The sequence below is a fragment of the Gymnodraco acuticeps genome, unplaced genomic scaffold (genome assembly GCF_902827175.1).
Source record: "Gymnodraco acuticeps unplaced genomic scaffold, fGymAcu1.1, whole genome shotgun sequence".
Classification (NCBI taxonomy): Eukaryota; Metazoa; Chordata; class Actinopteri; order Perciformes; family Bathydraconidae; genus Gymnodraco; species Gymnodraco acuticeps.
The window spans coordinates 1,747,327-1,768,084 of record NW_022989768.1 but is presented as its reverse complement, the minus strand read 5'-3'; the positions used below and the strand labels follow the sequence as shown (position 1 = coordinate 1,768,084).

General features: G+C 40.2%; 1 protein-coding gene across 5 annotated transcripts in view; it reads right to left on the bottom strand.

The window, feature by feature from the left end:
* The window catches only part of LOC117548142 (protein diaphanous homolog 3-like), a 182,841-nt gene that overhangs the window by 102,109 nt on the left and 59,974 nt on the right, over positions 1 to 20,758 (bottom strand). For all 5 annotated transcript variants that reach the window (XM_034219218.1, XM_034219192.1, XM_034219210.1 and 2 more), the window contains 4 exons: positions 8,721 to 8,816; positions 6,708 to 6,802; positions 4,107 to 4,208; positions 701 to 940 (listed from right to left, as the gene is read on the bottom strand). In XM_034219218.1, coding sequence (XP_034075109.1) covers positions 701 to 940; positions 4,107 to 4,208; positions 6,708 to 6,802; positions 8,721 to 8,816 — 533 coding nt within the window. The remainder of the gene's footprint in view (positions 1 to 700; positions 941 to 4,106; positions 4,209 to 6,707; positions 6,803 to 8,720; positions 8,817 to 20,758) is intronic.

Here is a 20,758-nt window from a genome sequence, read left to right as displayed (position 1 = left end):
TGTTTTGTGCTTGATAGCCTGACTATCAAGCACAATAAACACTTTTTTCTTCTTGATAGTTTCTTCTTGTTTCTTCTTGATGATGGGGATGAATCAAACAAAAGAGTTTCAAACTAAATGTCTAATAACAGAACCATTAAAGATAAGTATGCCATGCTGATAGGGTCAGCCAAGGTAAAAGACAAAAAACACTCTTGTATAGCCTACATGAGGGTAACACCTTTAAATATGCAGCCACACACACACACACACACAAATTACCCGAGAGTACAACCCCCACAAACACACCCAGAATGTTTCTAACGACTAATTGCATATTTTAAAAGTTTGTTTTTCTCCAAAATAATAGGCTAAACACAAACAATTGTAATTCAATGTTTATATTGTGAATGGCCATTTCAACATGGGGTTTTTCATTAAATGTATAATAATGAGAATTTTGAAGAATCTAACTGTTCAGTGTGTATTTGTTCTGCTTACCAAACTTGGATTTAATTTGGTCATTGTTGCAGTTTTAAAAATAATATATAGTTGTAAGTGCAACTGAACCTCGGTGTAAAAATCTGTAAAAAAGGCTTTTCTATTGAGATGTTCTTCCTGAAACACGCATCACCCATGGTGAACCGCTACCGATGGAGGGATTAAGGACTACATACTGTAGGTTGACTGTTGTTGTTAAGGTCAGCATGTTAACCCTCACCTTGCAGAGGGAGCTGAGGTCGAAGCCATATGATTGGGCGTTGCGAGAGCCTGCATTCATGTAATTTCCCAGCAGCAGAACCAGCTCCAGCAAGCGTCCGAAAGAGCGGCTCTTCCTGACCTCGTCACACGCAGCGTTCACTGCCAGGATGTCTGGACGGATGTTGTTAACCTGCTCCTCAAACTGCAGCCGGAAGAGGATGTTGCTGAGACGAGGACGCAGCCGCTTCACACTGCTCATCTGGAAGAGGAAAAGAGAGATAAAGGATACAAAAAAAGTATGAAGCAAAAAAGAATAATATCAAAATGAAAATAATAGAAAAGAGAATAAAGGAAAACTAAAGGAAATTATGTTAAAAAAGAGGGAACAAAATCAGAGAACAGAGACAAACTTTAAATAACTACAATAACACGTTTGGCACACTCTCACATTAGGCTATCTAATTTAAAATACATTTATGCAACAGACATACTGAAAAGTGTTGCTAGGCAGTAGTAATAGATGCTGGCACTGATTTGATTTGGGACCCAAGTCTGGTAAGTTAATTGTGGAGTTAGTGTCCATATAGGGCAGGCAGCGGAGGGGGTGGAATATACAATAGGCTGCCTTGGATTACCACTCTCACACAATTAGAGAAAATTGGAGAATATTGCATTGGGCCGAGGGCCTGGCCACAGCCACAGTGTGTGTGTGTGTGTGTGTGGGGGGGGGGGGGGGGGGGTGGGGGTGGGGGGGGGGGTGGGGGTGGGGGCGCAGGTTCCAATTGTTTGTTTCACACAACAGCTGGCTGTGCGGTTTGATGTCCTCCATCAAGGGTTTAATTATAGCTACTGTAATGTTATCAAATGACTATTTCAGTCGGTGAGTGAGCGTATGAGTGAGCGTGTGTGTGTAAGTTTGTATGAGATAAATAGAAAAGAAAGACACGTAGAATAATATGACAACATTAAGAAGAACCAAGGTGCACAAGAACCAAACATAATGCTGAAAGGGAGCCCGGAGATGGGATAGATTCTGTGATAAGGATATTGAAGTGGGTCGAACGTAATCAAAAGGAGGAGAAAGAAAGCAGAATGCGGCCTTCAGAGTGAATGTCTGCAGCTGCTTGTTAAAGGCTACAGAGGCCATTCTACAAAACTGAGCATCTGAAGGTTCGTATTTAAAAGAGAAGGGGAGGGGTTCAAACATAAAAAATGGGTCACTACAATTTGTGAAAGTATTTTTTTTAAAACACGTATTTATTTCACACATTTTTATGTTTTGTCTAAACAAGAAGCCAGAGAGACACACCAACAGAAAAGCATAGGCAGCCTAAAACCCACCGTATAAACAGCGCAGAGTAGCAGAATCGCTTGTTGAACGGCGTGGAATACATTTTTTTAAATAGACTCCTGATCTGTAATCATATTAGTCGATACTGTTTTAAGCGATCTGCCCCAAAAATCCTGGTCTGAGCAGCCTAACAGTGAATGTACTCTATGTTGGAGAAATATTTCCCAAGGCCCATAACTTTGACCCAGTGTATCAGTTCAAACTGTCCTGACTGAGCACACGCACTGTAACCTTGGCTGCTGTGCTCTCAGTGTTCTGTCTCCCTGTTCCTGCCTGTTGGCGTCAGCTGATAGAGGTGTTATGATTCTATCTTGTTATGCACAATGTTGATTATTCTCTCTGAACTAGCTAAATACATGGGTCTGGGGTAGAGTTCTTCAGAATTGATGTGGCAACTCTACCGTGAAGTCAGAACCTCTGACTCTTTGACTTGTGTGAATTATCCGGCTGAGGCTCCTAAATAAACCATCAGTGTTTGACATCAAAGCTCCAGCTCTCCCCGTGTCTCCTTCATGAGTCGGTGACTCCTCCTGCATTGCTACACAGAAGTTTCCCCAACACTCTACATTCCTCTCGTGTGATCAAAAGTTTTAAAATCATGAACCATAAAGTGTAAAAGCAAATGAATCTGAGTAAATATGTTGGTAAATACATGTATTTGTGGAGCCTCAACAACAATGTTGATGAAAAACCTTCATTCAAAGACATGCCAGTCATTACCGCAGGTGAGCCAGCAGCATGATCACACTGGAAAACACTCTTTGGATTTGAGTCTGTAAATCATCAACCACAACTGACAGCTATTGTACTGTATAACATTGACTATGCATGAAGAATCTAAACTTATTGTATGGAGATGGATGTACATAATTACTTTGTTGGAAGATCAAGGGCTTTGTTTGCTTCTTTCCTGACTTCTTGTCAGAAAGAAACATTAAACTTGTTCATATACTACAGCAGCTGCACACAAAAACAACATGTATTAACCTAGTGACCAAGGCAATGTAAGAATCATAACAATGCAATTCGATATGTTCCTATTTAATGCTACTATAAGCAAGGTTAAGTTCAAATCAAGTATGAGAGTGGCACACATGGAACCAGAAGAGATAACATGCATGCGTTTGCACAATGGTCAATTACAAATTCCTTTTGAACCGGGCCTTTCTGATAGGTGAAAGCACACAGGCCTCCTTGTGCCCACGCAGGCACAGCAGCGATACAACATTATATAAGCAAGCCCCTCTTTGTTCTACGTCTCCCTGATGATCACTAAACAACAGCTGAGCAAGCTCTATTTTTCTCCCCCTCCCCTCCCAATCAACCTCTCAGTCACTGCGTTTTCAGTCAGTGATAAGATTCTCTTTCATGCGTGTATGCTAAACAGGTGGGTGCTTTGGTGCAGAAGTAGATGAAGATTATTTTAAGTTTTGTCATTAACTTGGTTGCTAGGCACAAAATACACAAAAAGGGCTACGCTTCTCATGAATAATTTAAAAATAAACCTGCTTTGAAAAGACTTTAAGAAAACGATGCAAACGTAATTAGGCAGCAGTGCTTCTCTTTAATGTGCATAAATTAGTGCTGCAGTCTACAGGTGTCTTGTCATTCCTCTTACGGCTTAAAAATATGGGATTAGGATATTCATATTTAAGTGCTCCGTTTGTGTGTTTCCAGGAAATCAAGAGAAAGGAAGAGATAGGAGACAAATACAAGACAATTTACATGAATATGACATTTACATAGTTATAAACCAGCTCCATAAAACTCTGTTGCTTCATTTTACACACAGTTTATATTAAAGATCCTGCATGAACAAAAACACTTCAATATAACGCAAAATAAGTTTTGTATTTAGATACATATCCTATGTTTACATGCTGTGAGAGCTAAGCAGCTGGTGGGGAAGCTAAAGTACACTTCTTGTGTTGTGTATTGCAAATTGTGTGTGTGTGTGTGTGTGTGTGTGTGTGTGTGTGTGTGTGTGTGTGTGTGTGTGTGTGTGTGTGTGTGTGTGTGTGTGTGTTGTGTGTGTGTGTGTTGTATGTGTGTGTGTATGTGTGTGTGTACTTACCACAACCCCAAACTGCTCAGGCTCTGACAAATTGGCGTACTCGTTTTTAAACTTGGCCAAGGCGTTCAGCTGCTCTTGTTCAGGTAGGTGCTTCACAAGGTTCTACAAAAAAGAGAGAAGAAGAAAAGCAGTGAGAAGCAATATGGAGCAGAGCAGAGAAAAGCAACTGGTTATTCATCAAATGTTGAATAAAAGCCTTGCGTTGGGCGTTTCATGATGCCTGAGACACTTAGGTATGATAATTGTAGTTGGTGTGGCATTATACCCTTCTTATTTCATCTTTTAATGTCTTAACCATGTAGAAAATGAAATGATCTAAAGTTTGTATTAAACTCTTTGCCATTGGGGGATTGTCTGTAATGTATTTCTGGCTCTCACAGCAATGTGGTTGCCTGCAGTCCATGCCTCCACAGCAATTTGGTGTTTTCTCTAAATGTAATTAAAAGAGCCCTATGACTACAACTTTGTAGTGCGCAGTCTTGTTAGGAAATCTAACCTACTGCTGTTTGACTGGCTGCATATTTGGATATTTGTCAGGTCTTTTACTTTCAATACAAATAAAGTGTTGTGACTCCAATTAAATGTTTGTTACTATCAAACAGGAGACTATATCCTTAAGGCTATTTATACGTAAAACGTGATTGGGTTTTTAGACATCCAAAAGGAATACATGGTCAATTATTCAAGCCATGTCGATGAAATTGCCTTCTCTGAATGTAACAGCCATCTCAACAAATACTGCTACCATGAGGTAAATATGTTGGTCTGATGCATTCAAACTCGGCTGAAAATCTGTTTCCAACGCCTGAAGTAAAAACAAATATTGCCACTTTGAATAACTGAGTTAAATGGCACTTTATTTAATCAATTTTAATTATCTGCAGGTTGTAATTAACAATTATTGATCAAATTAATACTATAATTTGACATCCGTAGTTAATGTTTGTTTTGGTTCATTCTTTTTAGCTGACGGTTCAGTTAATCAATCTAAAAGCTTTATAGGCACTCCTTAACTTCCTGTTATTCAACCTTTTAAGTTATTGGTACGGCTGATTTAAAGTTAACTTGAAGAATTTACACTGTATGCTTGATTTTAGTATAGTAGAGTATGTTGGGGAAATATTTTCTTCGGCCCATAACTTTGACCCAGTTTATCAGTTTGTACTGCCCAACCTTGGCTGCTGTGCTCTCAGTGTGTTGTCTCCCTGTTCCTGCCTGTTGGCGTCAGCTGGCGTTATGGTTTTATCTTGTTATGCAAAATGTTGATTATTCTCTCAGAACCAGCTAAATACATGGGTATGGGGTAGAGATATTCAGAATTGGTTTGTGTGTCAACTCGTGGCACAGCACATCTTGTGAATTATCCGGCCAAAGCTCCAAATAAACCATCAGTGTTTGCCATCAAAGTTCCTGCTCTCCTCGTGTCTCTCCGAGTCCTGTCTCCATTGCTTCAGAAGTTTCCACCACAGAGTATAGTAGAGTATAGTTTCCCCTTGTGGGATTTATAAATTCTCCTTATTCTATTGCAATTATACTACAATAATTCCATATTGGCATGACTGCCCAGGAAGTCAATAGAGGCCTCCAGCTTGTAGAAGCTCCTGCTGCCATACAACTGACACAGGCTGCAAAACATGAGCACAGTTCCTCAAATCATCCGACACTGTTGACCCTCTCTGTCCTTACACTACTGTTAGTAGCCTAAGGTTTGCTGACCAGTTGTTGCCAACTGTTCACAGGGTCAAGCTGCAGAAAGAGGGTAAAGGTGCTCAAAACGTCTGTGACATTCTCCCCTCGGAAATCAGCCAAGTAAACTCAGTTTCTTAGTATTTAACTTTAAAAGATATTTTCACTTATTGTCTTTTAATTTATATTTACAAAATCGAGGTTCTTACCGGGCCAACAACCGGGCTGAATATGCTAAACTAAAACTAGTGACGTACACACTCTCGACTGCTGAATGGTCAGAGAGAATCGCTGGCAAGGGGGCTACAACTACAACAAAATGAACATATTTTACCGTGATTTAATTGTAATACACGTTTCAAAATGATGCCGAAGTAACAACATACTGATACCGGTCTGCAGACAAGACGGCAGGCGAAAAACCTTTTAAAATGCGTGTTTTCTGAATGGAGATCGGATCGATCAGGCTAAGCTAACGTTGTATATGCTCCGTCCACACTCACAACAACGTCATACAGACATAAATAAAGCAGCGACTGTATTCACCATGACACAGACAGTCTGTGGTTTGTACATGTTTAACTTTTGTCTAGTTTCTGAACAGATATGAGGAGCTGTTAGCTTGAGTGCTAACAGCTAACGGCTGATGTTTTGATTTTGTGGTTCGCATTGAAGAGGACATCGCGGCAGTTTTACGCAGCGTCGCTCCGCCCGCCGAACAGCCGATCACCCCGCCTACACTGCGGTACTATAGTTACTACCCCAGGTACTAAACTGTAATGGAAACGCAGCATAAAGTGAGCATGGCCTACCAAGACCTAACCATACCATACTAAGCCGTGCTAGGTCCTGCAGTGGAAATACGCCATTAGTCTAAAGCTCTGATTATTTATATAAATGTATGCACTGTGCTACCTGGATCATTGGTTCAGTGAGTTGCTCCTCATCCACTTCCACTATCATCCGACACATTTCCTGATAAGGCATACGGAAGGAACCCAGGAAGATGGCTACAAAGAAACAATCAAAAGATGAAGCAAATGCTGGGATTAATACAATATTGATTCACCAGTTATGAACAACATTGTTGCACTTACAGTCAATCGATCATACTAATCAATTATGTGAAACATACAAAGAATAGTGTGAAATATAAAAAATAACAGCTCAAGGTCACATAAAGGACATTAAGTAGTAACTAAAAGAGAAAGCTAAATAAAAAATGCATCATAAACAAGTCAGGGGAGAAAAGTAAAATTATACTGATCATCAAGCAAGAGGTACCACTTGGGACTGAATGGTGAATGTATTGGCAGGAGAAGTCGTTAGTCCTGCCAGGGGTACCATGAGGAATACTGTCTCAGGGCAGTTCAAAGATGTGTGACTTGGCTAGGTGTCTTATAATGCAGAACCTTTAAGATTAATAGGAACATCTGAAAGTAAAAACTGTGGTAAAATGAATATCAGGTCAGAGTTTGTAAGTGTTTTGTATATATGAAGTGTTTTAGACAACAAATGATCATGCTATAGAGTAGAACCAGAAATAACTCACATTTTTTTTTAAAACAGGCCTCTTTTACTACCATCAATATTCTGCAAAAGGTTTATGATACAGTTCTGGTTCTATTCTATTGTTATGCTATAGAGTAGAACCAGAACTAACACTACAAAAAACAGGCTTCTTTTACGATCTCATTGTTGATATTATGTAAAGCTTTAGGTACAATTTCAAAAAGTGGACTGACTACAGAAATAAAAATAATTGTTAAAAAAGTTACTGGTGACTCACAATGTGATGTGTGGGTACCTTTTTTGCAAAAATGTAATTCTAACTCTTCACATGGCAAACTAATGCACTCACATTAATAGTGACCATCAATCAAGAAACACAATTAAAACCCCACAAACTCATTCTCAACTCAAAGCTGTTGGACTCTTTACCTCCTATGGTGTAACACAAAGCGCCTACTCTCCTTCTTTTTTTTCTTTCCTCGTTCCCGTTCTATAATTTCCGCTGTGTAATTTATCACTGTTACTGGGCTGATTAGTCTCATTTTGCTTTAATACATGAAACAAAGGTCAAAGCTCCCCTTGATATAAGCCAATGAGGTGGTAAGATATGGGAGTGCTTAAGAGATCAGCTGGATCCTCATTAAAGCTGTGTGCTTTCAAAACGGTCATTTTAAGACCAAACATGGGACGTGCAAAGACGTACAAGAGAGAGAGAGAGAGAGTTAGAGAGAGAGAGAGAGTGAGAGAGAGAGAGAAAGAGAGAGAGAGAGAGAAAGAGAGTGAGAGAGAGAGAAAGAGAGTGAGAGAGAGAGAGAGAGAGGAGAAAGAGGAGCGAGAGTGACGGAGAGAGAAAGAGAGTGAGAAGAGAGCAAGAGAGAGAAAGAGAGGCGAGAGAGGAGAAAGAGAGCGCGAGAGCGAGAGAGCGAGAGCGAGCGAGAGCGAGTGAGCGAGAGTGAGCGAGAGAGAGAAAGAGAGTGAGAGAGAGTGAGAGAGAGAAACATTTTTTTTTAGCAGTTACTGTAGTTAGATATTTTTTCCTCAGGTTTCTTTTTCCTTGATGGGTGCTTAACATAAAATAATTAATTTATAATTAGCTCAGTGTTTTTGAAGACATGAGTCAGAGCTACTTGTGGCCAGGTGTTGTCTTGCTTTAATTGCTCTAGCAACATCCAAAAGGGTGGAAACTCATTCCCCTCCAAAATGCTCCACTGGGGTCACTTCACGGCATGAAAAGAACACCTGATAAGGGCTACAGGAGGTGACTTGTGGGAGATAAAGGGGGAAAGTCTGTTTCAAGGATCTGCGGAGGCTAAAGCAGAATTCATGCCCAGTACAAAGTAACATCTCTAGACACATGGAAGTGTATAAATCCAGTCCATGGGAGGAGGTTTGGGCCTAAGGGAAACAAATACTTACATAGATTTTGTGCAATCTTAGCATCAAGCACCTTGAGCTCTTTAATTCTCTTCTTTATAGATTTCTTATCCTCCAGATCCTCCTCTTCTTTTTTGGCTGACGAGGACAGAAACACTGAATTATTATTAACACACACGCAAGGTAACATTTACACAAATGCACACACTTACTTTATTGCTGACAGATGTAGGACACAAATATTTAGATATCACGATGTACTTACTTTATATATTACTACATGAGGAAGGGGGAAAGTGCCTAATGTCGGGATTGTCCAGATGTTTTTATGTATTGTTGCATTGTGATACTACACTCGTTTTTTGTTGTTGTGATTACATATATTTCCAAATGAACACAGTCCACCATGACAGAATGGTTTTCTGCCAGAGAGGCATGGAAAAAGGGATTATGGAAATGTTGTGATCACAGCAGGAACATATGTAGGTATGGGTGAGCAATGGCAGTTCCATAAACACAATGCTGCGTATACAATAATCAGGTTAGAGGTCAAGGTAAATCTATTCTGGGTCACATGGAGCCACGTAGGTGGGAATGTGATGGTGCTATTGGTAGATAGGAGAGGCGTCATGACGTCTGTATTACAAACAACAACAAAAACAGGGAAACACGATATACACACATCAAAAACACAAACCTCTCGAGCCACACTCACAAAGAGGAGTTCATGGTTGGTTTTAATTATTTAAGACACCAGATTAAGAGAACAAAATGTGCATCCCAGGAGTATGCTGGGTAATTGTCTGGTGCTGTAATTATGGTGTGGGGTGCGAGGAGAGATGAGGAGAAGTAAGGAGAGGAGAGGGCGAGAGAATAGGAGAAGAGGAGAGGAGACAATTGAAGTGGAGAGGATATTTCTACTGATCCACATGGGCCAGGTCTTGTTTCAGGGACCCTGTATCTAATGAAAAATTGAAAAGGTATGCTGGGAGCTCTCGCAGAAAAGAATGTTAGCATGTCCACAAACATGCACACCTACAGTACAGCTGAGCGCACACAGAAACACACAAGCACAGCCACACACCGAGCTATCCTTGGACTTACTTGGCTCCTCAGTTGGAACACTCTCCTCACAGTCTTTGAACGTGTGAGAGGGGAAAACACAGAGGACAGACACGGAGGACAATGCAGTCCATGGAGTGGAGAGAATGAAGAGACACAAATACATTTTCACAAGAATGCACACTGTCCACTGCAGCGTGAAACACGAAGAGACACAATTAAGAAGAAAAAAGGCTAGAACAACTTTAAATAAAAAAGGGCTGAAAGAATAAACAAACTTGAGAAAAGTAAACAAACAATTTATTTGACTAAAAGTGATCTTAGCTAATATGAGAGCTAAAGTGATACATTATTTTGACTATAGGACAACATGTGATTTGTCATTTTACTCATCAATAATAGTATGGGTTTTGGATGGTTGGTTCGACAAAACATACAATTTGAATATGTCACCTATGGAAACAATGTGATGGGCAGTTCGTTACAATTTTCTTTAGTTTATTTTATAGGTCAAAGACTTCAACCATTCATTAGAAGGTAATTGTCAGATGAATCCATAATGCCTTTTATTGCTGTTTGGGAGATGCATACATCACAATATTAAAGTTTCCATAGATGTTAGGCTTAATTTTGGCCAAATGCTTATAATAACAATAGACAAGACATTGGATATAATGCAGCAGAAATAAAGAAATATCTTGGATTTGAATAATGAATTCAGTGTAAGCATTATAGTCTGCAATACATTGCTTATATTATCAACCAAGGGGAAACATATTTGATCATTAATATCTATTACCAAAGAAAAACGAGGTTCAAAGGGTTAGAATGACAGATAGAAAACCATTTTAACTGTCAACAGGAAGAAATAACAGCACATGTGTTTAAATATACTTGAAGGACAGCCATCAGTTTGCATCATCTTTCAATATTAAAGTAATCCTTCTATTTTATACTGCCTTCCATCTAGTAATGCTCATCAGATGCCATGTTAAATTATATGGCATGAACAACATCAATAAAAATGTAAAGATGCCGGGATTTACCTCAAAAACCAGCATAAATAAGTGGAGTATTTATTCTAACGGGAATGTAATCTTGAATATGATGTTATTGGGTATTAGAAGGCAATATAAGGAGCCGGCCTTCGAAAGCCTCCAGCTTACTGCATTAAGATGTTGTATTGATCCACTCATCATAACTTATAGCTTCACAGAATCTAATTTATTACGCCAACACACACACTGAATCACTCTCACACACACACGAAACAGGCAGTAGCAGAGCATTAACCACCCTGTTTCAGTGTATATAAACATACTTGACTGGGTCTTATAATCCATGAATCATTCTCACGTATACTGCGAGGGCTGCATCCATCTCAATCGTACGTGAGATAGTGATAACAGAATATTGCACACACACACACACAAAGGTACACACTCTCACGACGCGGCCCCAGGTGTTATCATTTAAATCAGCTAATTAGATTGCCCCCTTCCAACATCACCCCCAATCTCTGTGGCCTTAAAACAGCTCTTCTACAGGGGAGCCTGCTTATTATACATCAGCCAATTAAAATGTCCCACAGGGGGTCAGGGGTCACTGGTTAATCAATCAGAGGGAGAGGCGACGGTTGTAGTTATCAGATTGCGGAAGACCCAGGAAGTGCGAGAGATAAGGATACACTTACGAGTGCAGAGCAGTGGGGTGTCTGTTGCACATCACAGGTCGGACTGAAGACGCAGAGAGGTAAGGAACGTGTCAAAGGTATGGTAAACTGCAATAGATATTTTAGTCTCTAATGGCAAACCCGTTGCTTGAGACTACAAAGTTGTATCTGTTAAGAAATACAAAGCTACGAGGAATAAAAAGATAGGTTACAAACGAAGCCATTGATAAAGCGGCAGTGAACATCAGATGATAGGATCAGATACCGCCGCGAGGGAAAGCAGGACTCCATCACAAGACAGGAGAGAGCAGGGCATTACAGAGAGACACCAACACTGAGGGAACAGACTGAGTTTAAAGGTCCGCTCTGCTCTGCAGCAGACACGGTGCTAGCTGCCTGCCATCTGAGCACTTTTAAGTTAAGGCCTCTTAATGGGGGCCTGTGATAAATGTCAATTTGATGGCAAGACTGTGTAACAAGTAGGCGTAGAGATAAGGATGAATAATAGAGAGTGAAGGAGGATCTCAATTTTCTTTACCTAAGTGTAGTATCCTTCAGGGGAAAATGTAGTGTGAATTATTCACACAGACAAACAAAAACAAAAAAATCAATGAATGTCTTTTCTTGAATGATTTCGGAAATAAAAGAAAGGACATTTGTATTATTTCCTTGAGAAAGAAAACTGATGTTTAGCTGCAGGGGTCAGACAGGGACGCGAAGCTAGAATTTTAAGAGTTATCTTTGCCTCACACTTGTAATAATTATACGGTTTTGATCCAATCCCTGCCACATTATAAAGGCCCTTGACACAAATATGATGTGTAAAATTGCACACACACATTCTTCCCAAAAGGCCGTATCAGTGAATTGTGCCGTCAAAGCACTAAAGGGAATGGTGGATGAAATAAAACTGCTGTGAAAGAGCATGACTGATGCTCTACATGACAGGCAGGCCTCGGAGACAAGCAAGTAACACCTCAAATCCACCCCCCCCCCCCCCACCCTTCACCCACACACAGGCCAAATCTTCTCCTCCATCTCTCCAGCCCAGTACACCCATACCAGCACTCCATCTTATCAGGATGGATTTCTAATCAGTGAAAATGCATTACTTGAACTGCCTTCTGTTTTGCTCACACAGACACACGCAAAATCCCAACACTTATGTCAAATGAAAAAAGCGATCACTCGATAACTAATACTAAAATCAAGTTATCAAGTGAAGTGAGGAACTGACAACAGTGAGAGGCAAGAAACGGACAGTATAGTGAGTGTGTTTATTTGGCCAGTCATTGAATCCAATATTTGTCCAACCAGTGTACTTCCTAGGGAGATATCACTCTTTACCGGCTTGCCTTTTGATAGGACTTCATTATTTATGGCATGCTGTAGTGATACGATGGTCTCCTCCTGAGAAGGCAGACACACGCACACACAGCGACAGGAGAGTTGAGAGGGCAGCAGTCTCAAAGGGTAATTAAATCCCTGTGTTGTTTCCAATAGCCAATCAGGGCAGCCATGCAGGTAAAGTTTAAATCACTGCTATTAGGGGAGTTTCTGTAGCAGGGATAATATGGGGGTCTCGCAACTCTGTGTGCAAACACCAGACACACATGTATATTATACACACACACACACCATTGCCTCAAGCTAAATCCACTATGAGACATCTGATGCGCAGGAGGGGGGTTGTCTGCAGCAAGTGAACAAATCCACCATTCCGACACATCTGTCAACTCTACAGTCAATAGAGGGGAGACGAACAGTCAGAGCAACAGCGCGGCTTCACTGTTGACTCGCTGTATGGTTCTGATGCAGCTATGTCCTGGACTTCAGTCAGCCTGATAGGAAGCACAGGAGACATCCAGCAGCTATTGGACTCTACACACCTGCCCTCACCTTTCCCCTCTCTGCCTTATCAATGCGCACTCCACCATGCTGACTAGCACTGACATGACAGCCTGTGTGTTTGCACACGGACCAACCCCTCCCCCCACCCCGTCCGGAGGTGCGGGTGCCAGTGAGCAGGAGGCAGAGGGAGATCAGAGTAATGAAGTGTGGAGCTGTGTTGTGAGTGAGCTAATCAAAGCGAACCATGCAGGGCCACCATCCCTGTGATCCAAACTAGATGACCCAGGGCCATAATTAGTCTGAGACTTTCATTCTGATAGCAGCAAATTAACAGACTTCATTAAGCTTCTCTCTCCTCTCCTTCTCTCTCCCCGCTGTACCAAGAACCTTTTCTAAATCTGAAAGCACTAAATTGCTCCTGCGTGAGCATCAGTGTCTACAACATAGCACTTGATTGCTCTTCACAAAGGAACTAACATACCCTACAGGGAAACACGGAAGTACAAACATTTAAAAATAAATTTAATAAATCTGGATGTAAATTGTTGACGCTGAATCAAAAGATTCATAATTGATCAGGATATTCTGTTAATCAGCATGTAGAGACCTGGGGGTGCATTATACCGCTGCTATTCTCAGTGGAGTAGTGCCCTCTAAAGGCGTCATGTAGACCTACCCACGGCCTCAAAAATATGTGTGCATGAGTGTGTGTGAAAAAATTAGCATTTTCTGACTACTCTGTCATATCAGGTATGAGGCATTATTATCTCCATTTCATTTCACTATGTGACAACAGCAGTTCCATCTGAACAGTTGTTAAGCCCACCCTAACATGTCCCAAGTCATTCAATGGATTGATGGCATCCCAAATCATTAGTCTCTGAAGTCATTTGCCATTTTCTGTTTTTCCGCCTGTATTGTGGCAAACATATCCGCGCCCATCCCTTCCAACACTTCCCCCACCCTACATACACAAACCTACATGTGTGGATGAAAAATCACCGCGGAAAAATAAAGTCGCGAAAGAAAATATGTTTTTAACGAGCCAGCCCATTACTTTGGTGATATGAGAACATAAACCACAAATTGGTAATAAATTGAGGTGCTGATGCTTGAGAAACGGAGGCAGTAGAAAAACGAAAAAAACAATGGAGGAAGAAAAGGAAAGCTGAAAAACAGGTTCACCACACACACACACACAAAAAAGGCTGAGAGGATAATCAGAGTGTGTGTGTGTGTGTGTGTGTGTGTGTGTGTGTGTGTGTGTGTGTGTGTGTGTGTGTGTGTGTGTGTGTGTGTGTGTGTGTGTGTGTGTGTGTGTGTGTGTGGTACTAACCAACTCTTTGGTACTAACCATAACCGAAATACTAGGTAGGACATTGTAAAAAGAAAAAAAAGCCATCCGTTTACTGTGTAAACTACGTGAGCAGACCTTTCCTTTCAACAGCGCAAAGAGCCTTTAATGATTATGCATCTGATGAGATCTGTCATAATGGCACAAAAATGTCTGCAGCCACATAAAGTCATTATAGAACTAATGGTGTTTTTCAAAATGCCAAAGCAAAAGCATAAAGACACTGGGAGAAAGGAGTAAAGAGGAAAAGAAGACGGATTGTAAGAGAAACACACGGGGTAGAGAGTCCATTTGATGTGAACAGACATATTCCAGTGGAGAGCAGTACTAATTACACAACCGTATGAAATGGACATCCTGCTGCTATCCTCAGATACTTAGAGTGGTGGTTCGATGATATAACTATGAGTAATTTCAGCTGATAATATCCTACCCTCAGTGAACACAACAGTGAAAAACAGGACACACTTATACATTACATTTGTATGCTGCTGAGATGATTATGATAATTGGTAAGTTTAAGTTGCGAGCTCAAGACAACTTAAAGCATAACTGAGAATGTCGAAAACTTTTGACTGTAAGTTATGTAAATATGACATAATGACTTTATAGCCTCATTCAGACATTCAGCTTTTAAACTTCCTACTACCCAGTAGTTTTTTTAATCCTGTCATCCCCACCTTCTAGTCCTTGATCTCTTTGTGTGTCCTCCATGATGGTGCCCACCGACATCCTTAGCTGCTTTTGTTTCATTGTATTTAAAAGGCCCACCAAATTCTCCACATAGCAGACCACAAAGGCAATTGCTTTTCTAAGAAATACACCCGCCTTGCATAGACCTATTTACCGTCACTATATGGATATGTTAACTGACTCTAATGTAGAGGTAGTCTGAGGGTTATTGAAGTGAAGATTGACGGACTAAAAGCATGTGATTGAACGATCATGAAACGGTTCTCATTCCCAACTTGTCACAAAGAGACGCTTGGTCAGGGCCTCTCTATGTCACTTTCTAATGCACTGGGTTGCCATACGTGTCAAACTATGACACTCTACTACACTGGCAGAAAACAAAAGATCAAAATTAAAAATGAAAATACTTGGCTAGGCTAAGGAAAGATTGTGCTTTGGGTTTATATGAGTTATGTTACTTGAGATAACTTCATGTCGGGTTTGGGTTTCAAACATGACAGGAAACGCAATCTCCTGCGGTGAAAATCCAGAGTTTGCATGAGTGGTCCATCCTTCCCAGAGCCTCGAATACAGACGCTAAAGGGTGCGTTGTGCTTTGATACGCAGAGGAATGTGACAATGTTTATTTTTGACACCCTGGAAATGAGAGCGGGCTGGGACTGTATGAAGCGTCACATCAGTTTGAGTCTGAAAAGTTAAGACAAGCTATCAGCTCTGACCGTGGGTTTTTACCTTCCGCATGGGAGCCGTCCCTTGATCATGAGCGCTCCTGATCCATTTGAACATTAATATGAGCTTGACCCCTCCCACACACATTAAACAAAAGACTCCCCCGAATATGCGTGTGCAAACTGACAAAAGCCACACAACGATGCTTCCTAACAGGCCATTATAATACATATAAATGGGCTGTCTAATTATCTTGTATAGCATGCCAGCAGTGGGAACAGAGCTCGTCTTTCCTAAACTTTCTCTCTGACAGGCAACATTGATCTGGAGAGGCTGACAACCAGTGAGAACACAGCCCTAATGCTGCGACAAGAGACACAAAAAGGGGGGCGCCTGTGAAGCATCTTGTTCAAGCTTTGAATCCCCATTCCCTTACATCGTATTTCAAAATGACTGTTCCATTATTAATTAGTCATCAAAGTCTAAATACTTTATTAAAACAAAAATGAAAACCTGTAGAGCAAGAAATAAATACCAAGTGCTCATGAGGAAAACACCGATAACCAATTCATGCGATATTAGTGATTTTCATAAACCATACAAATGCCATTTTTAGAAGTTACTCTTCTGTGTTCTACACATTGTATCTTGGCCACACCACAGAAACATTGAAACTAAGGGTTTCCTTATCAAAACATCCTACTGTATGTCATATACTTTTTTTTTTATTTATATACTTTATTTATTATAGGTATTTTACACTCCTGCATGCTTTGTATTTGCCAAAAACCATTGGTTTTTCAAATCTTCCTGTCCCCACCTTGCAGTGCTGTGACTTCGGAGTAGAGGTAGGTTATTAGCAGATGCCTGTATCCTGGAGAGAAATGGCAAACTGATTTTGTGATCTTTGAGAGTTTTGTTTAACTGGATGTTATTTATTAGCTGAAAAGAAGCCCTGGGAAAAGGGCAGCTCTCTTCAGGTTGTCTCTCTCTGCCCTCTCTTAACAAACACAAAGAGATTGAAAGAAATAGCTTTTTTATCCAGATGTCAATTAATAAACCTCTACTTGACCATGAATGCCAATATGAGGAAAATACATCTGTTTGACAAGTGCATTTCTCTCAACATAGTAAAAAATACTATAGTGGTGAGAAATAAATTGGATAATTGCACGGGCTTTGAAAACGTTATTTTATATTTGTAATAAACGTCAAGTTTGGATAATCCTTAAGGATACGAGATACTACTGTACACATGTGAATATGCACAACTGGCATTCACCTCTCAACAACCCTCTGTAACATTCTCATGAACGTGATTTCCCTCCACATGTATATGTAGATATTACATTATCATGCTTGATGGCTCAATTGATGAAGTGGGACAGAAAGTGTAACCATGTAATGATTTGATTGTAGAGTAATAATAATATTATAAAGGTTTGCTATCCTGGCTCCAAGATGGTGGAATGAGCTCCCCATTGACATCAGGACAGCACATCTTCCGGCGCAGACTGAAAACTCATCTCTTTCGACTCCACTTCGAGCGATAGAACTATTAACGAAGCACTTTTATACTAATAAAGGACTGGCTTTTCTAAAGCCAGTTGAGTAGCACTTGAAAATGTTTTTGCTCTATGAAACCTGATGTACTTATATGATTCTGTTTTCTTCAAGTTGTATTTTGTTGGTCGAACGCACTTATTGTAAGTCGCTTTGGATAAAAGCGTCAGCTAAATGCAATGTAATGTAATGTAATAAAGGTCACATTAAAGAGCCTTTTAAGACATATATGCCTCAAATTGTTTATTTGTTTAAAAGCCAATTGCAACTAAAACATAATTTAATAATAGATGAGAGATGTTAGTATATTTACCAAATATTGATGAGATCCAATAGACATCTAACTAAAACACACTGTGTTTTAAGAACAAGGTTGTAGTTTTATTTTTGCACTTTTAGCAGGTTCCATGAATTCAACAAAACCACCGTAACATCTATCCTAACATGAACTGTATGTACCCAAAGCCTGATATAGCTGATGCTGATGCAGCCCCATTAATTGGCTCCATCCCATTTTAGTTGTCAGGGAGAGCTGCACTTACTGTATACTATGTTTTATACTCCAGAACAAAAACTGAACCAAGAGTGGCCGAATGGTTGAGAGGTGCCACTATATTGGTTTTTAATCACCGGTTGCCCTTTATGTTTAAGTTTAGGAAAGTAACCTCACTGTTGGTAAAATAGAATACAAACAGTAAGACCATGAAAAAAGGGGGACAGGTTTCACACCCCTCAATTCCCAGCTGTCAGTGTCTCTAAAACATTCTGTGATTTGATCCTCTCGTTTTGCATACCCCCACAGGAAAGCCCTGCTATACATGTTTTATCTCCATCTATTGACACTGATGATCTCAAAGAGCTTCTCCGGAGGCCATACGTAAAATCACAGCAACTGCTGAAAGCTCTGAGAGCTGTCAGCTACTTTCTGGGCGTCCACTTGCTGCATGTGCTTATTTCCTTTTACTTTTAACTTTTCAGGACAGCCGAGTAAAGATAAGCGATGTTTTTGGTTTCTCATTGCATTTTCAAATGTCAGTGATTAATACTGTATGGTTTTTAAATATGTAATCCATTTTATGATTTTGCAAATGACTGTTAATAATGGTGACAATACAGCCGTAGCAAGAGAAGGATCACATGAGGCTGGTGAGCTCTGTGTGCATAACAATTAAATGTGATTTAAATGATATTTTATTTTTTCAAAAAATTTTTTAACAACTTTGTCTACTTTTACATTTGAATACTGATCATTTTCATGCTGGTCAACCAATATATTCAATAAAAAAAATATTTGGATCACTGAGAAATGATTTCATCGTTTAAGGAATCATATAAACTGTATACAATTAAAACTAAGTTTTTCTTTTAAACTCAAATGTTGTGAAAAAGTGACACCACATTACCGGTATACTGTCAAATACAGAGCTTTCCCTGTCACACTGGGCTATATGAGCGTTGTGTACACTAGGTTGGCAAGGGCTTGAATATAAAGAAGGTTTGTTTATATGAACAGAGATCTGCAGTCCAACTTTGGAAGACAGAACGCAGTTAGATTAAATGTGAAATAAATAAAGCTTCAAACTACTGCAATCTATGTGCCGCACAATCTCATGAAGCTCTCAGTGGATCGGAAAAACTAAAAGTGTGATGTGAAACATTTAATAAATATGAGCTGTTCTTTAGCATGATAGTTCAACTCGGTCAGACTGAGGCCACAGAGTGGTTTTAATACATATTCTATAACACATAGGTGTGAGCAAGCTCTCTGATTGGTCAATAGGCGTGTTTGATTCCACGATCAAAGAACGGTCAAATAGAACGTGCCTTTTCACAACAAGTCAGTATCCCTCCGCGTCTGAGAAAAACGGTATACCCTTGGCCTGAATTGGAACAAGAAAGCAGCGGAGAAGTAACGGGGCAGAAACCCTCCTTTTTACGTTACGAAACAAACTTCCAAACATAATATGGAAACATTTAAGATTAACTTCAAACTCCGGGGGGGTCTTACTGTGGAGGACTGGATTGAGGAGTGCCTAGAAAAAAAAGCACCTAAACGACAACATGCAGAGCTACGTGAAGAGCAGGTAGACCAACTGGAAAAGTACCACAATTCAAAAGCTAACTGCAAACTGGAACAAGAAAGCAGCGGAGAAGTAGTGGTTTCCATAGCGACACACAGCCGTTACATTGTTACATTGTCTCTCGTTGGAAAATCGTTAGCTACAAAATGTCAGATTTTATAGTTAATTTTGATTTGTTGGGGGGCCTCAGTATGGATGAATGGTTGGACATGGACACAGACCACAAAACCAACGAAAGATTTGCGGCTGTTTCAACTGACGAGCTGAGTGCGTTGGAAAAAGGTCGCAACGAAAAGAGTACATTGGCGTCAACTACCTGGGCTGTCAAATGTCTCAAAGCGTTCTTAAAAACCCAGGAGAAAATGGTGGATTTCGGAACAGTGTCCAAGCCGGAGCTAAACAGTTTACTTCGCCAGTTTTATGGAAGTGTTAGAAACACTAAGGGCTCATAAAAATGAGTCATCGCTTCGCAGCTACTGGGCTCCATCTCTGGACAACAGAAAGATGTGGAGCAACGCGCTTTTTGCCGGTCCGGGACACGCCAAAAAGCCACTGGAGGAAAGCTCTTCCGTGAACACCACAGCACCAACTGCAAAAAAGTCTGGCATGGAGTTCATGAGTCGTTTCAAAAATTGCACGTTTAATGGCAGCATGAACATCCACCTTCATTCTGAAGCCAAAATGTTAAATATGTAAATAAATAAATAAATAGCCTAATTCAAGAATTGTTGTCAATAAATTGTTTTCAATAAATTGGTTAATAATATATTATTTACTATAATTATATCAATAACTGTAAGCGGGGAAGCAGGAGTGTTCGATTGATCGGCTCTCGTTACCAAGGGAACTACTTATAGGAACTACTTTCTGACGGAGATTAACTCAAGCAGAAAGTGAAGGTTTGGGAGCAAATTAGCCCACATTATGAAATTATTTTACGATATTGTTGATTACAATGATAGTTTGTGTTATAGAATCGCAATCATACACTTGAGGCCGTTCTTTAACGTCATTATTGGTACTCCAGTACAGGCGTACGGACCTCGGAGCAAGCGCCTCGGTCCTGCCGCAGTACTGTCGTACCAATAATGACGTTAAAGAACGGCCTCTCGTGTATGATTGCTTAATTCAAATG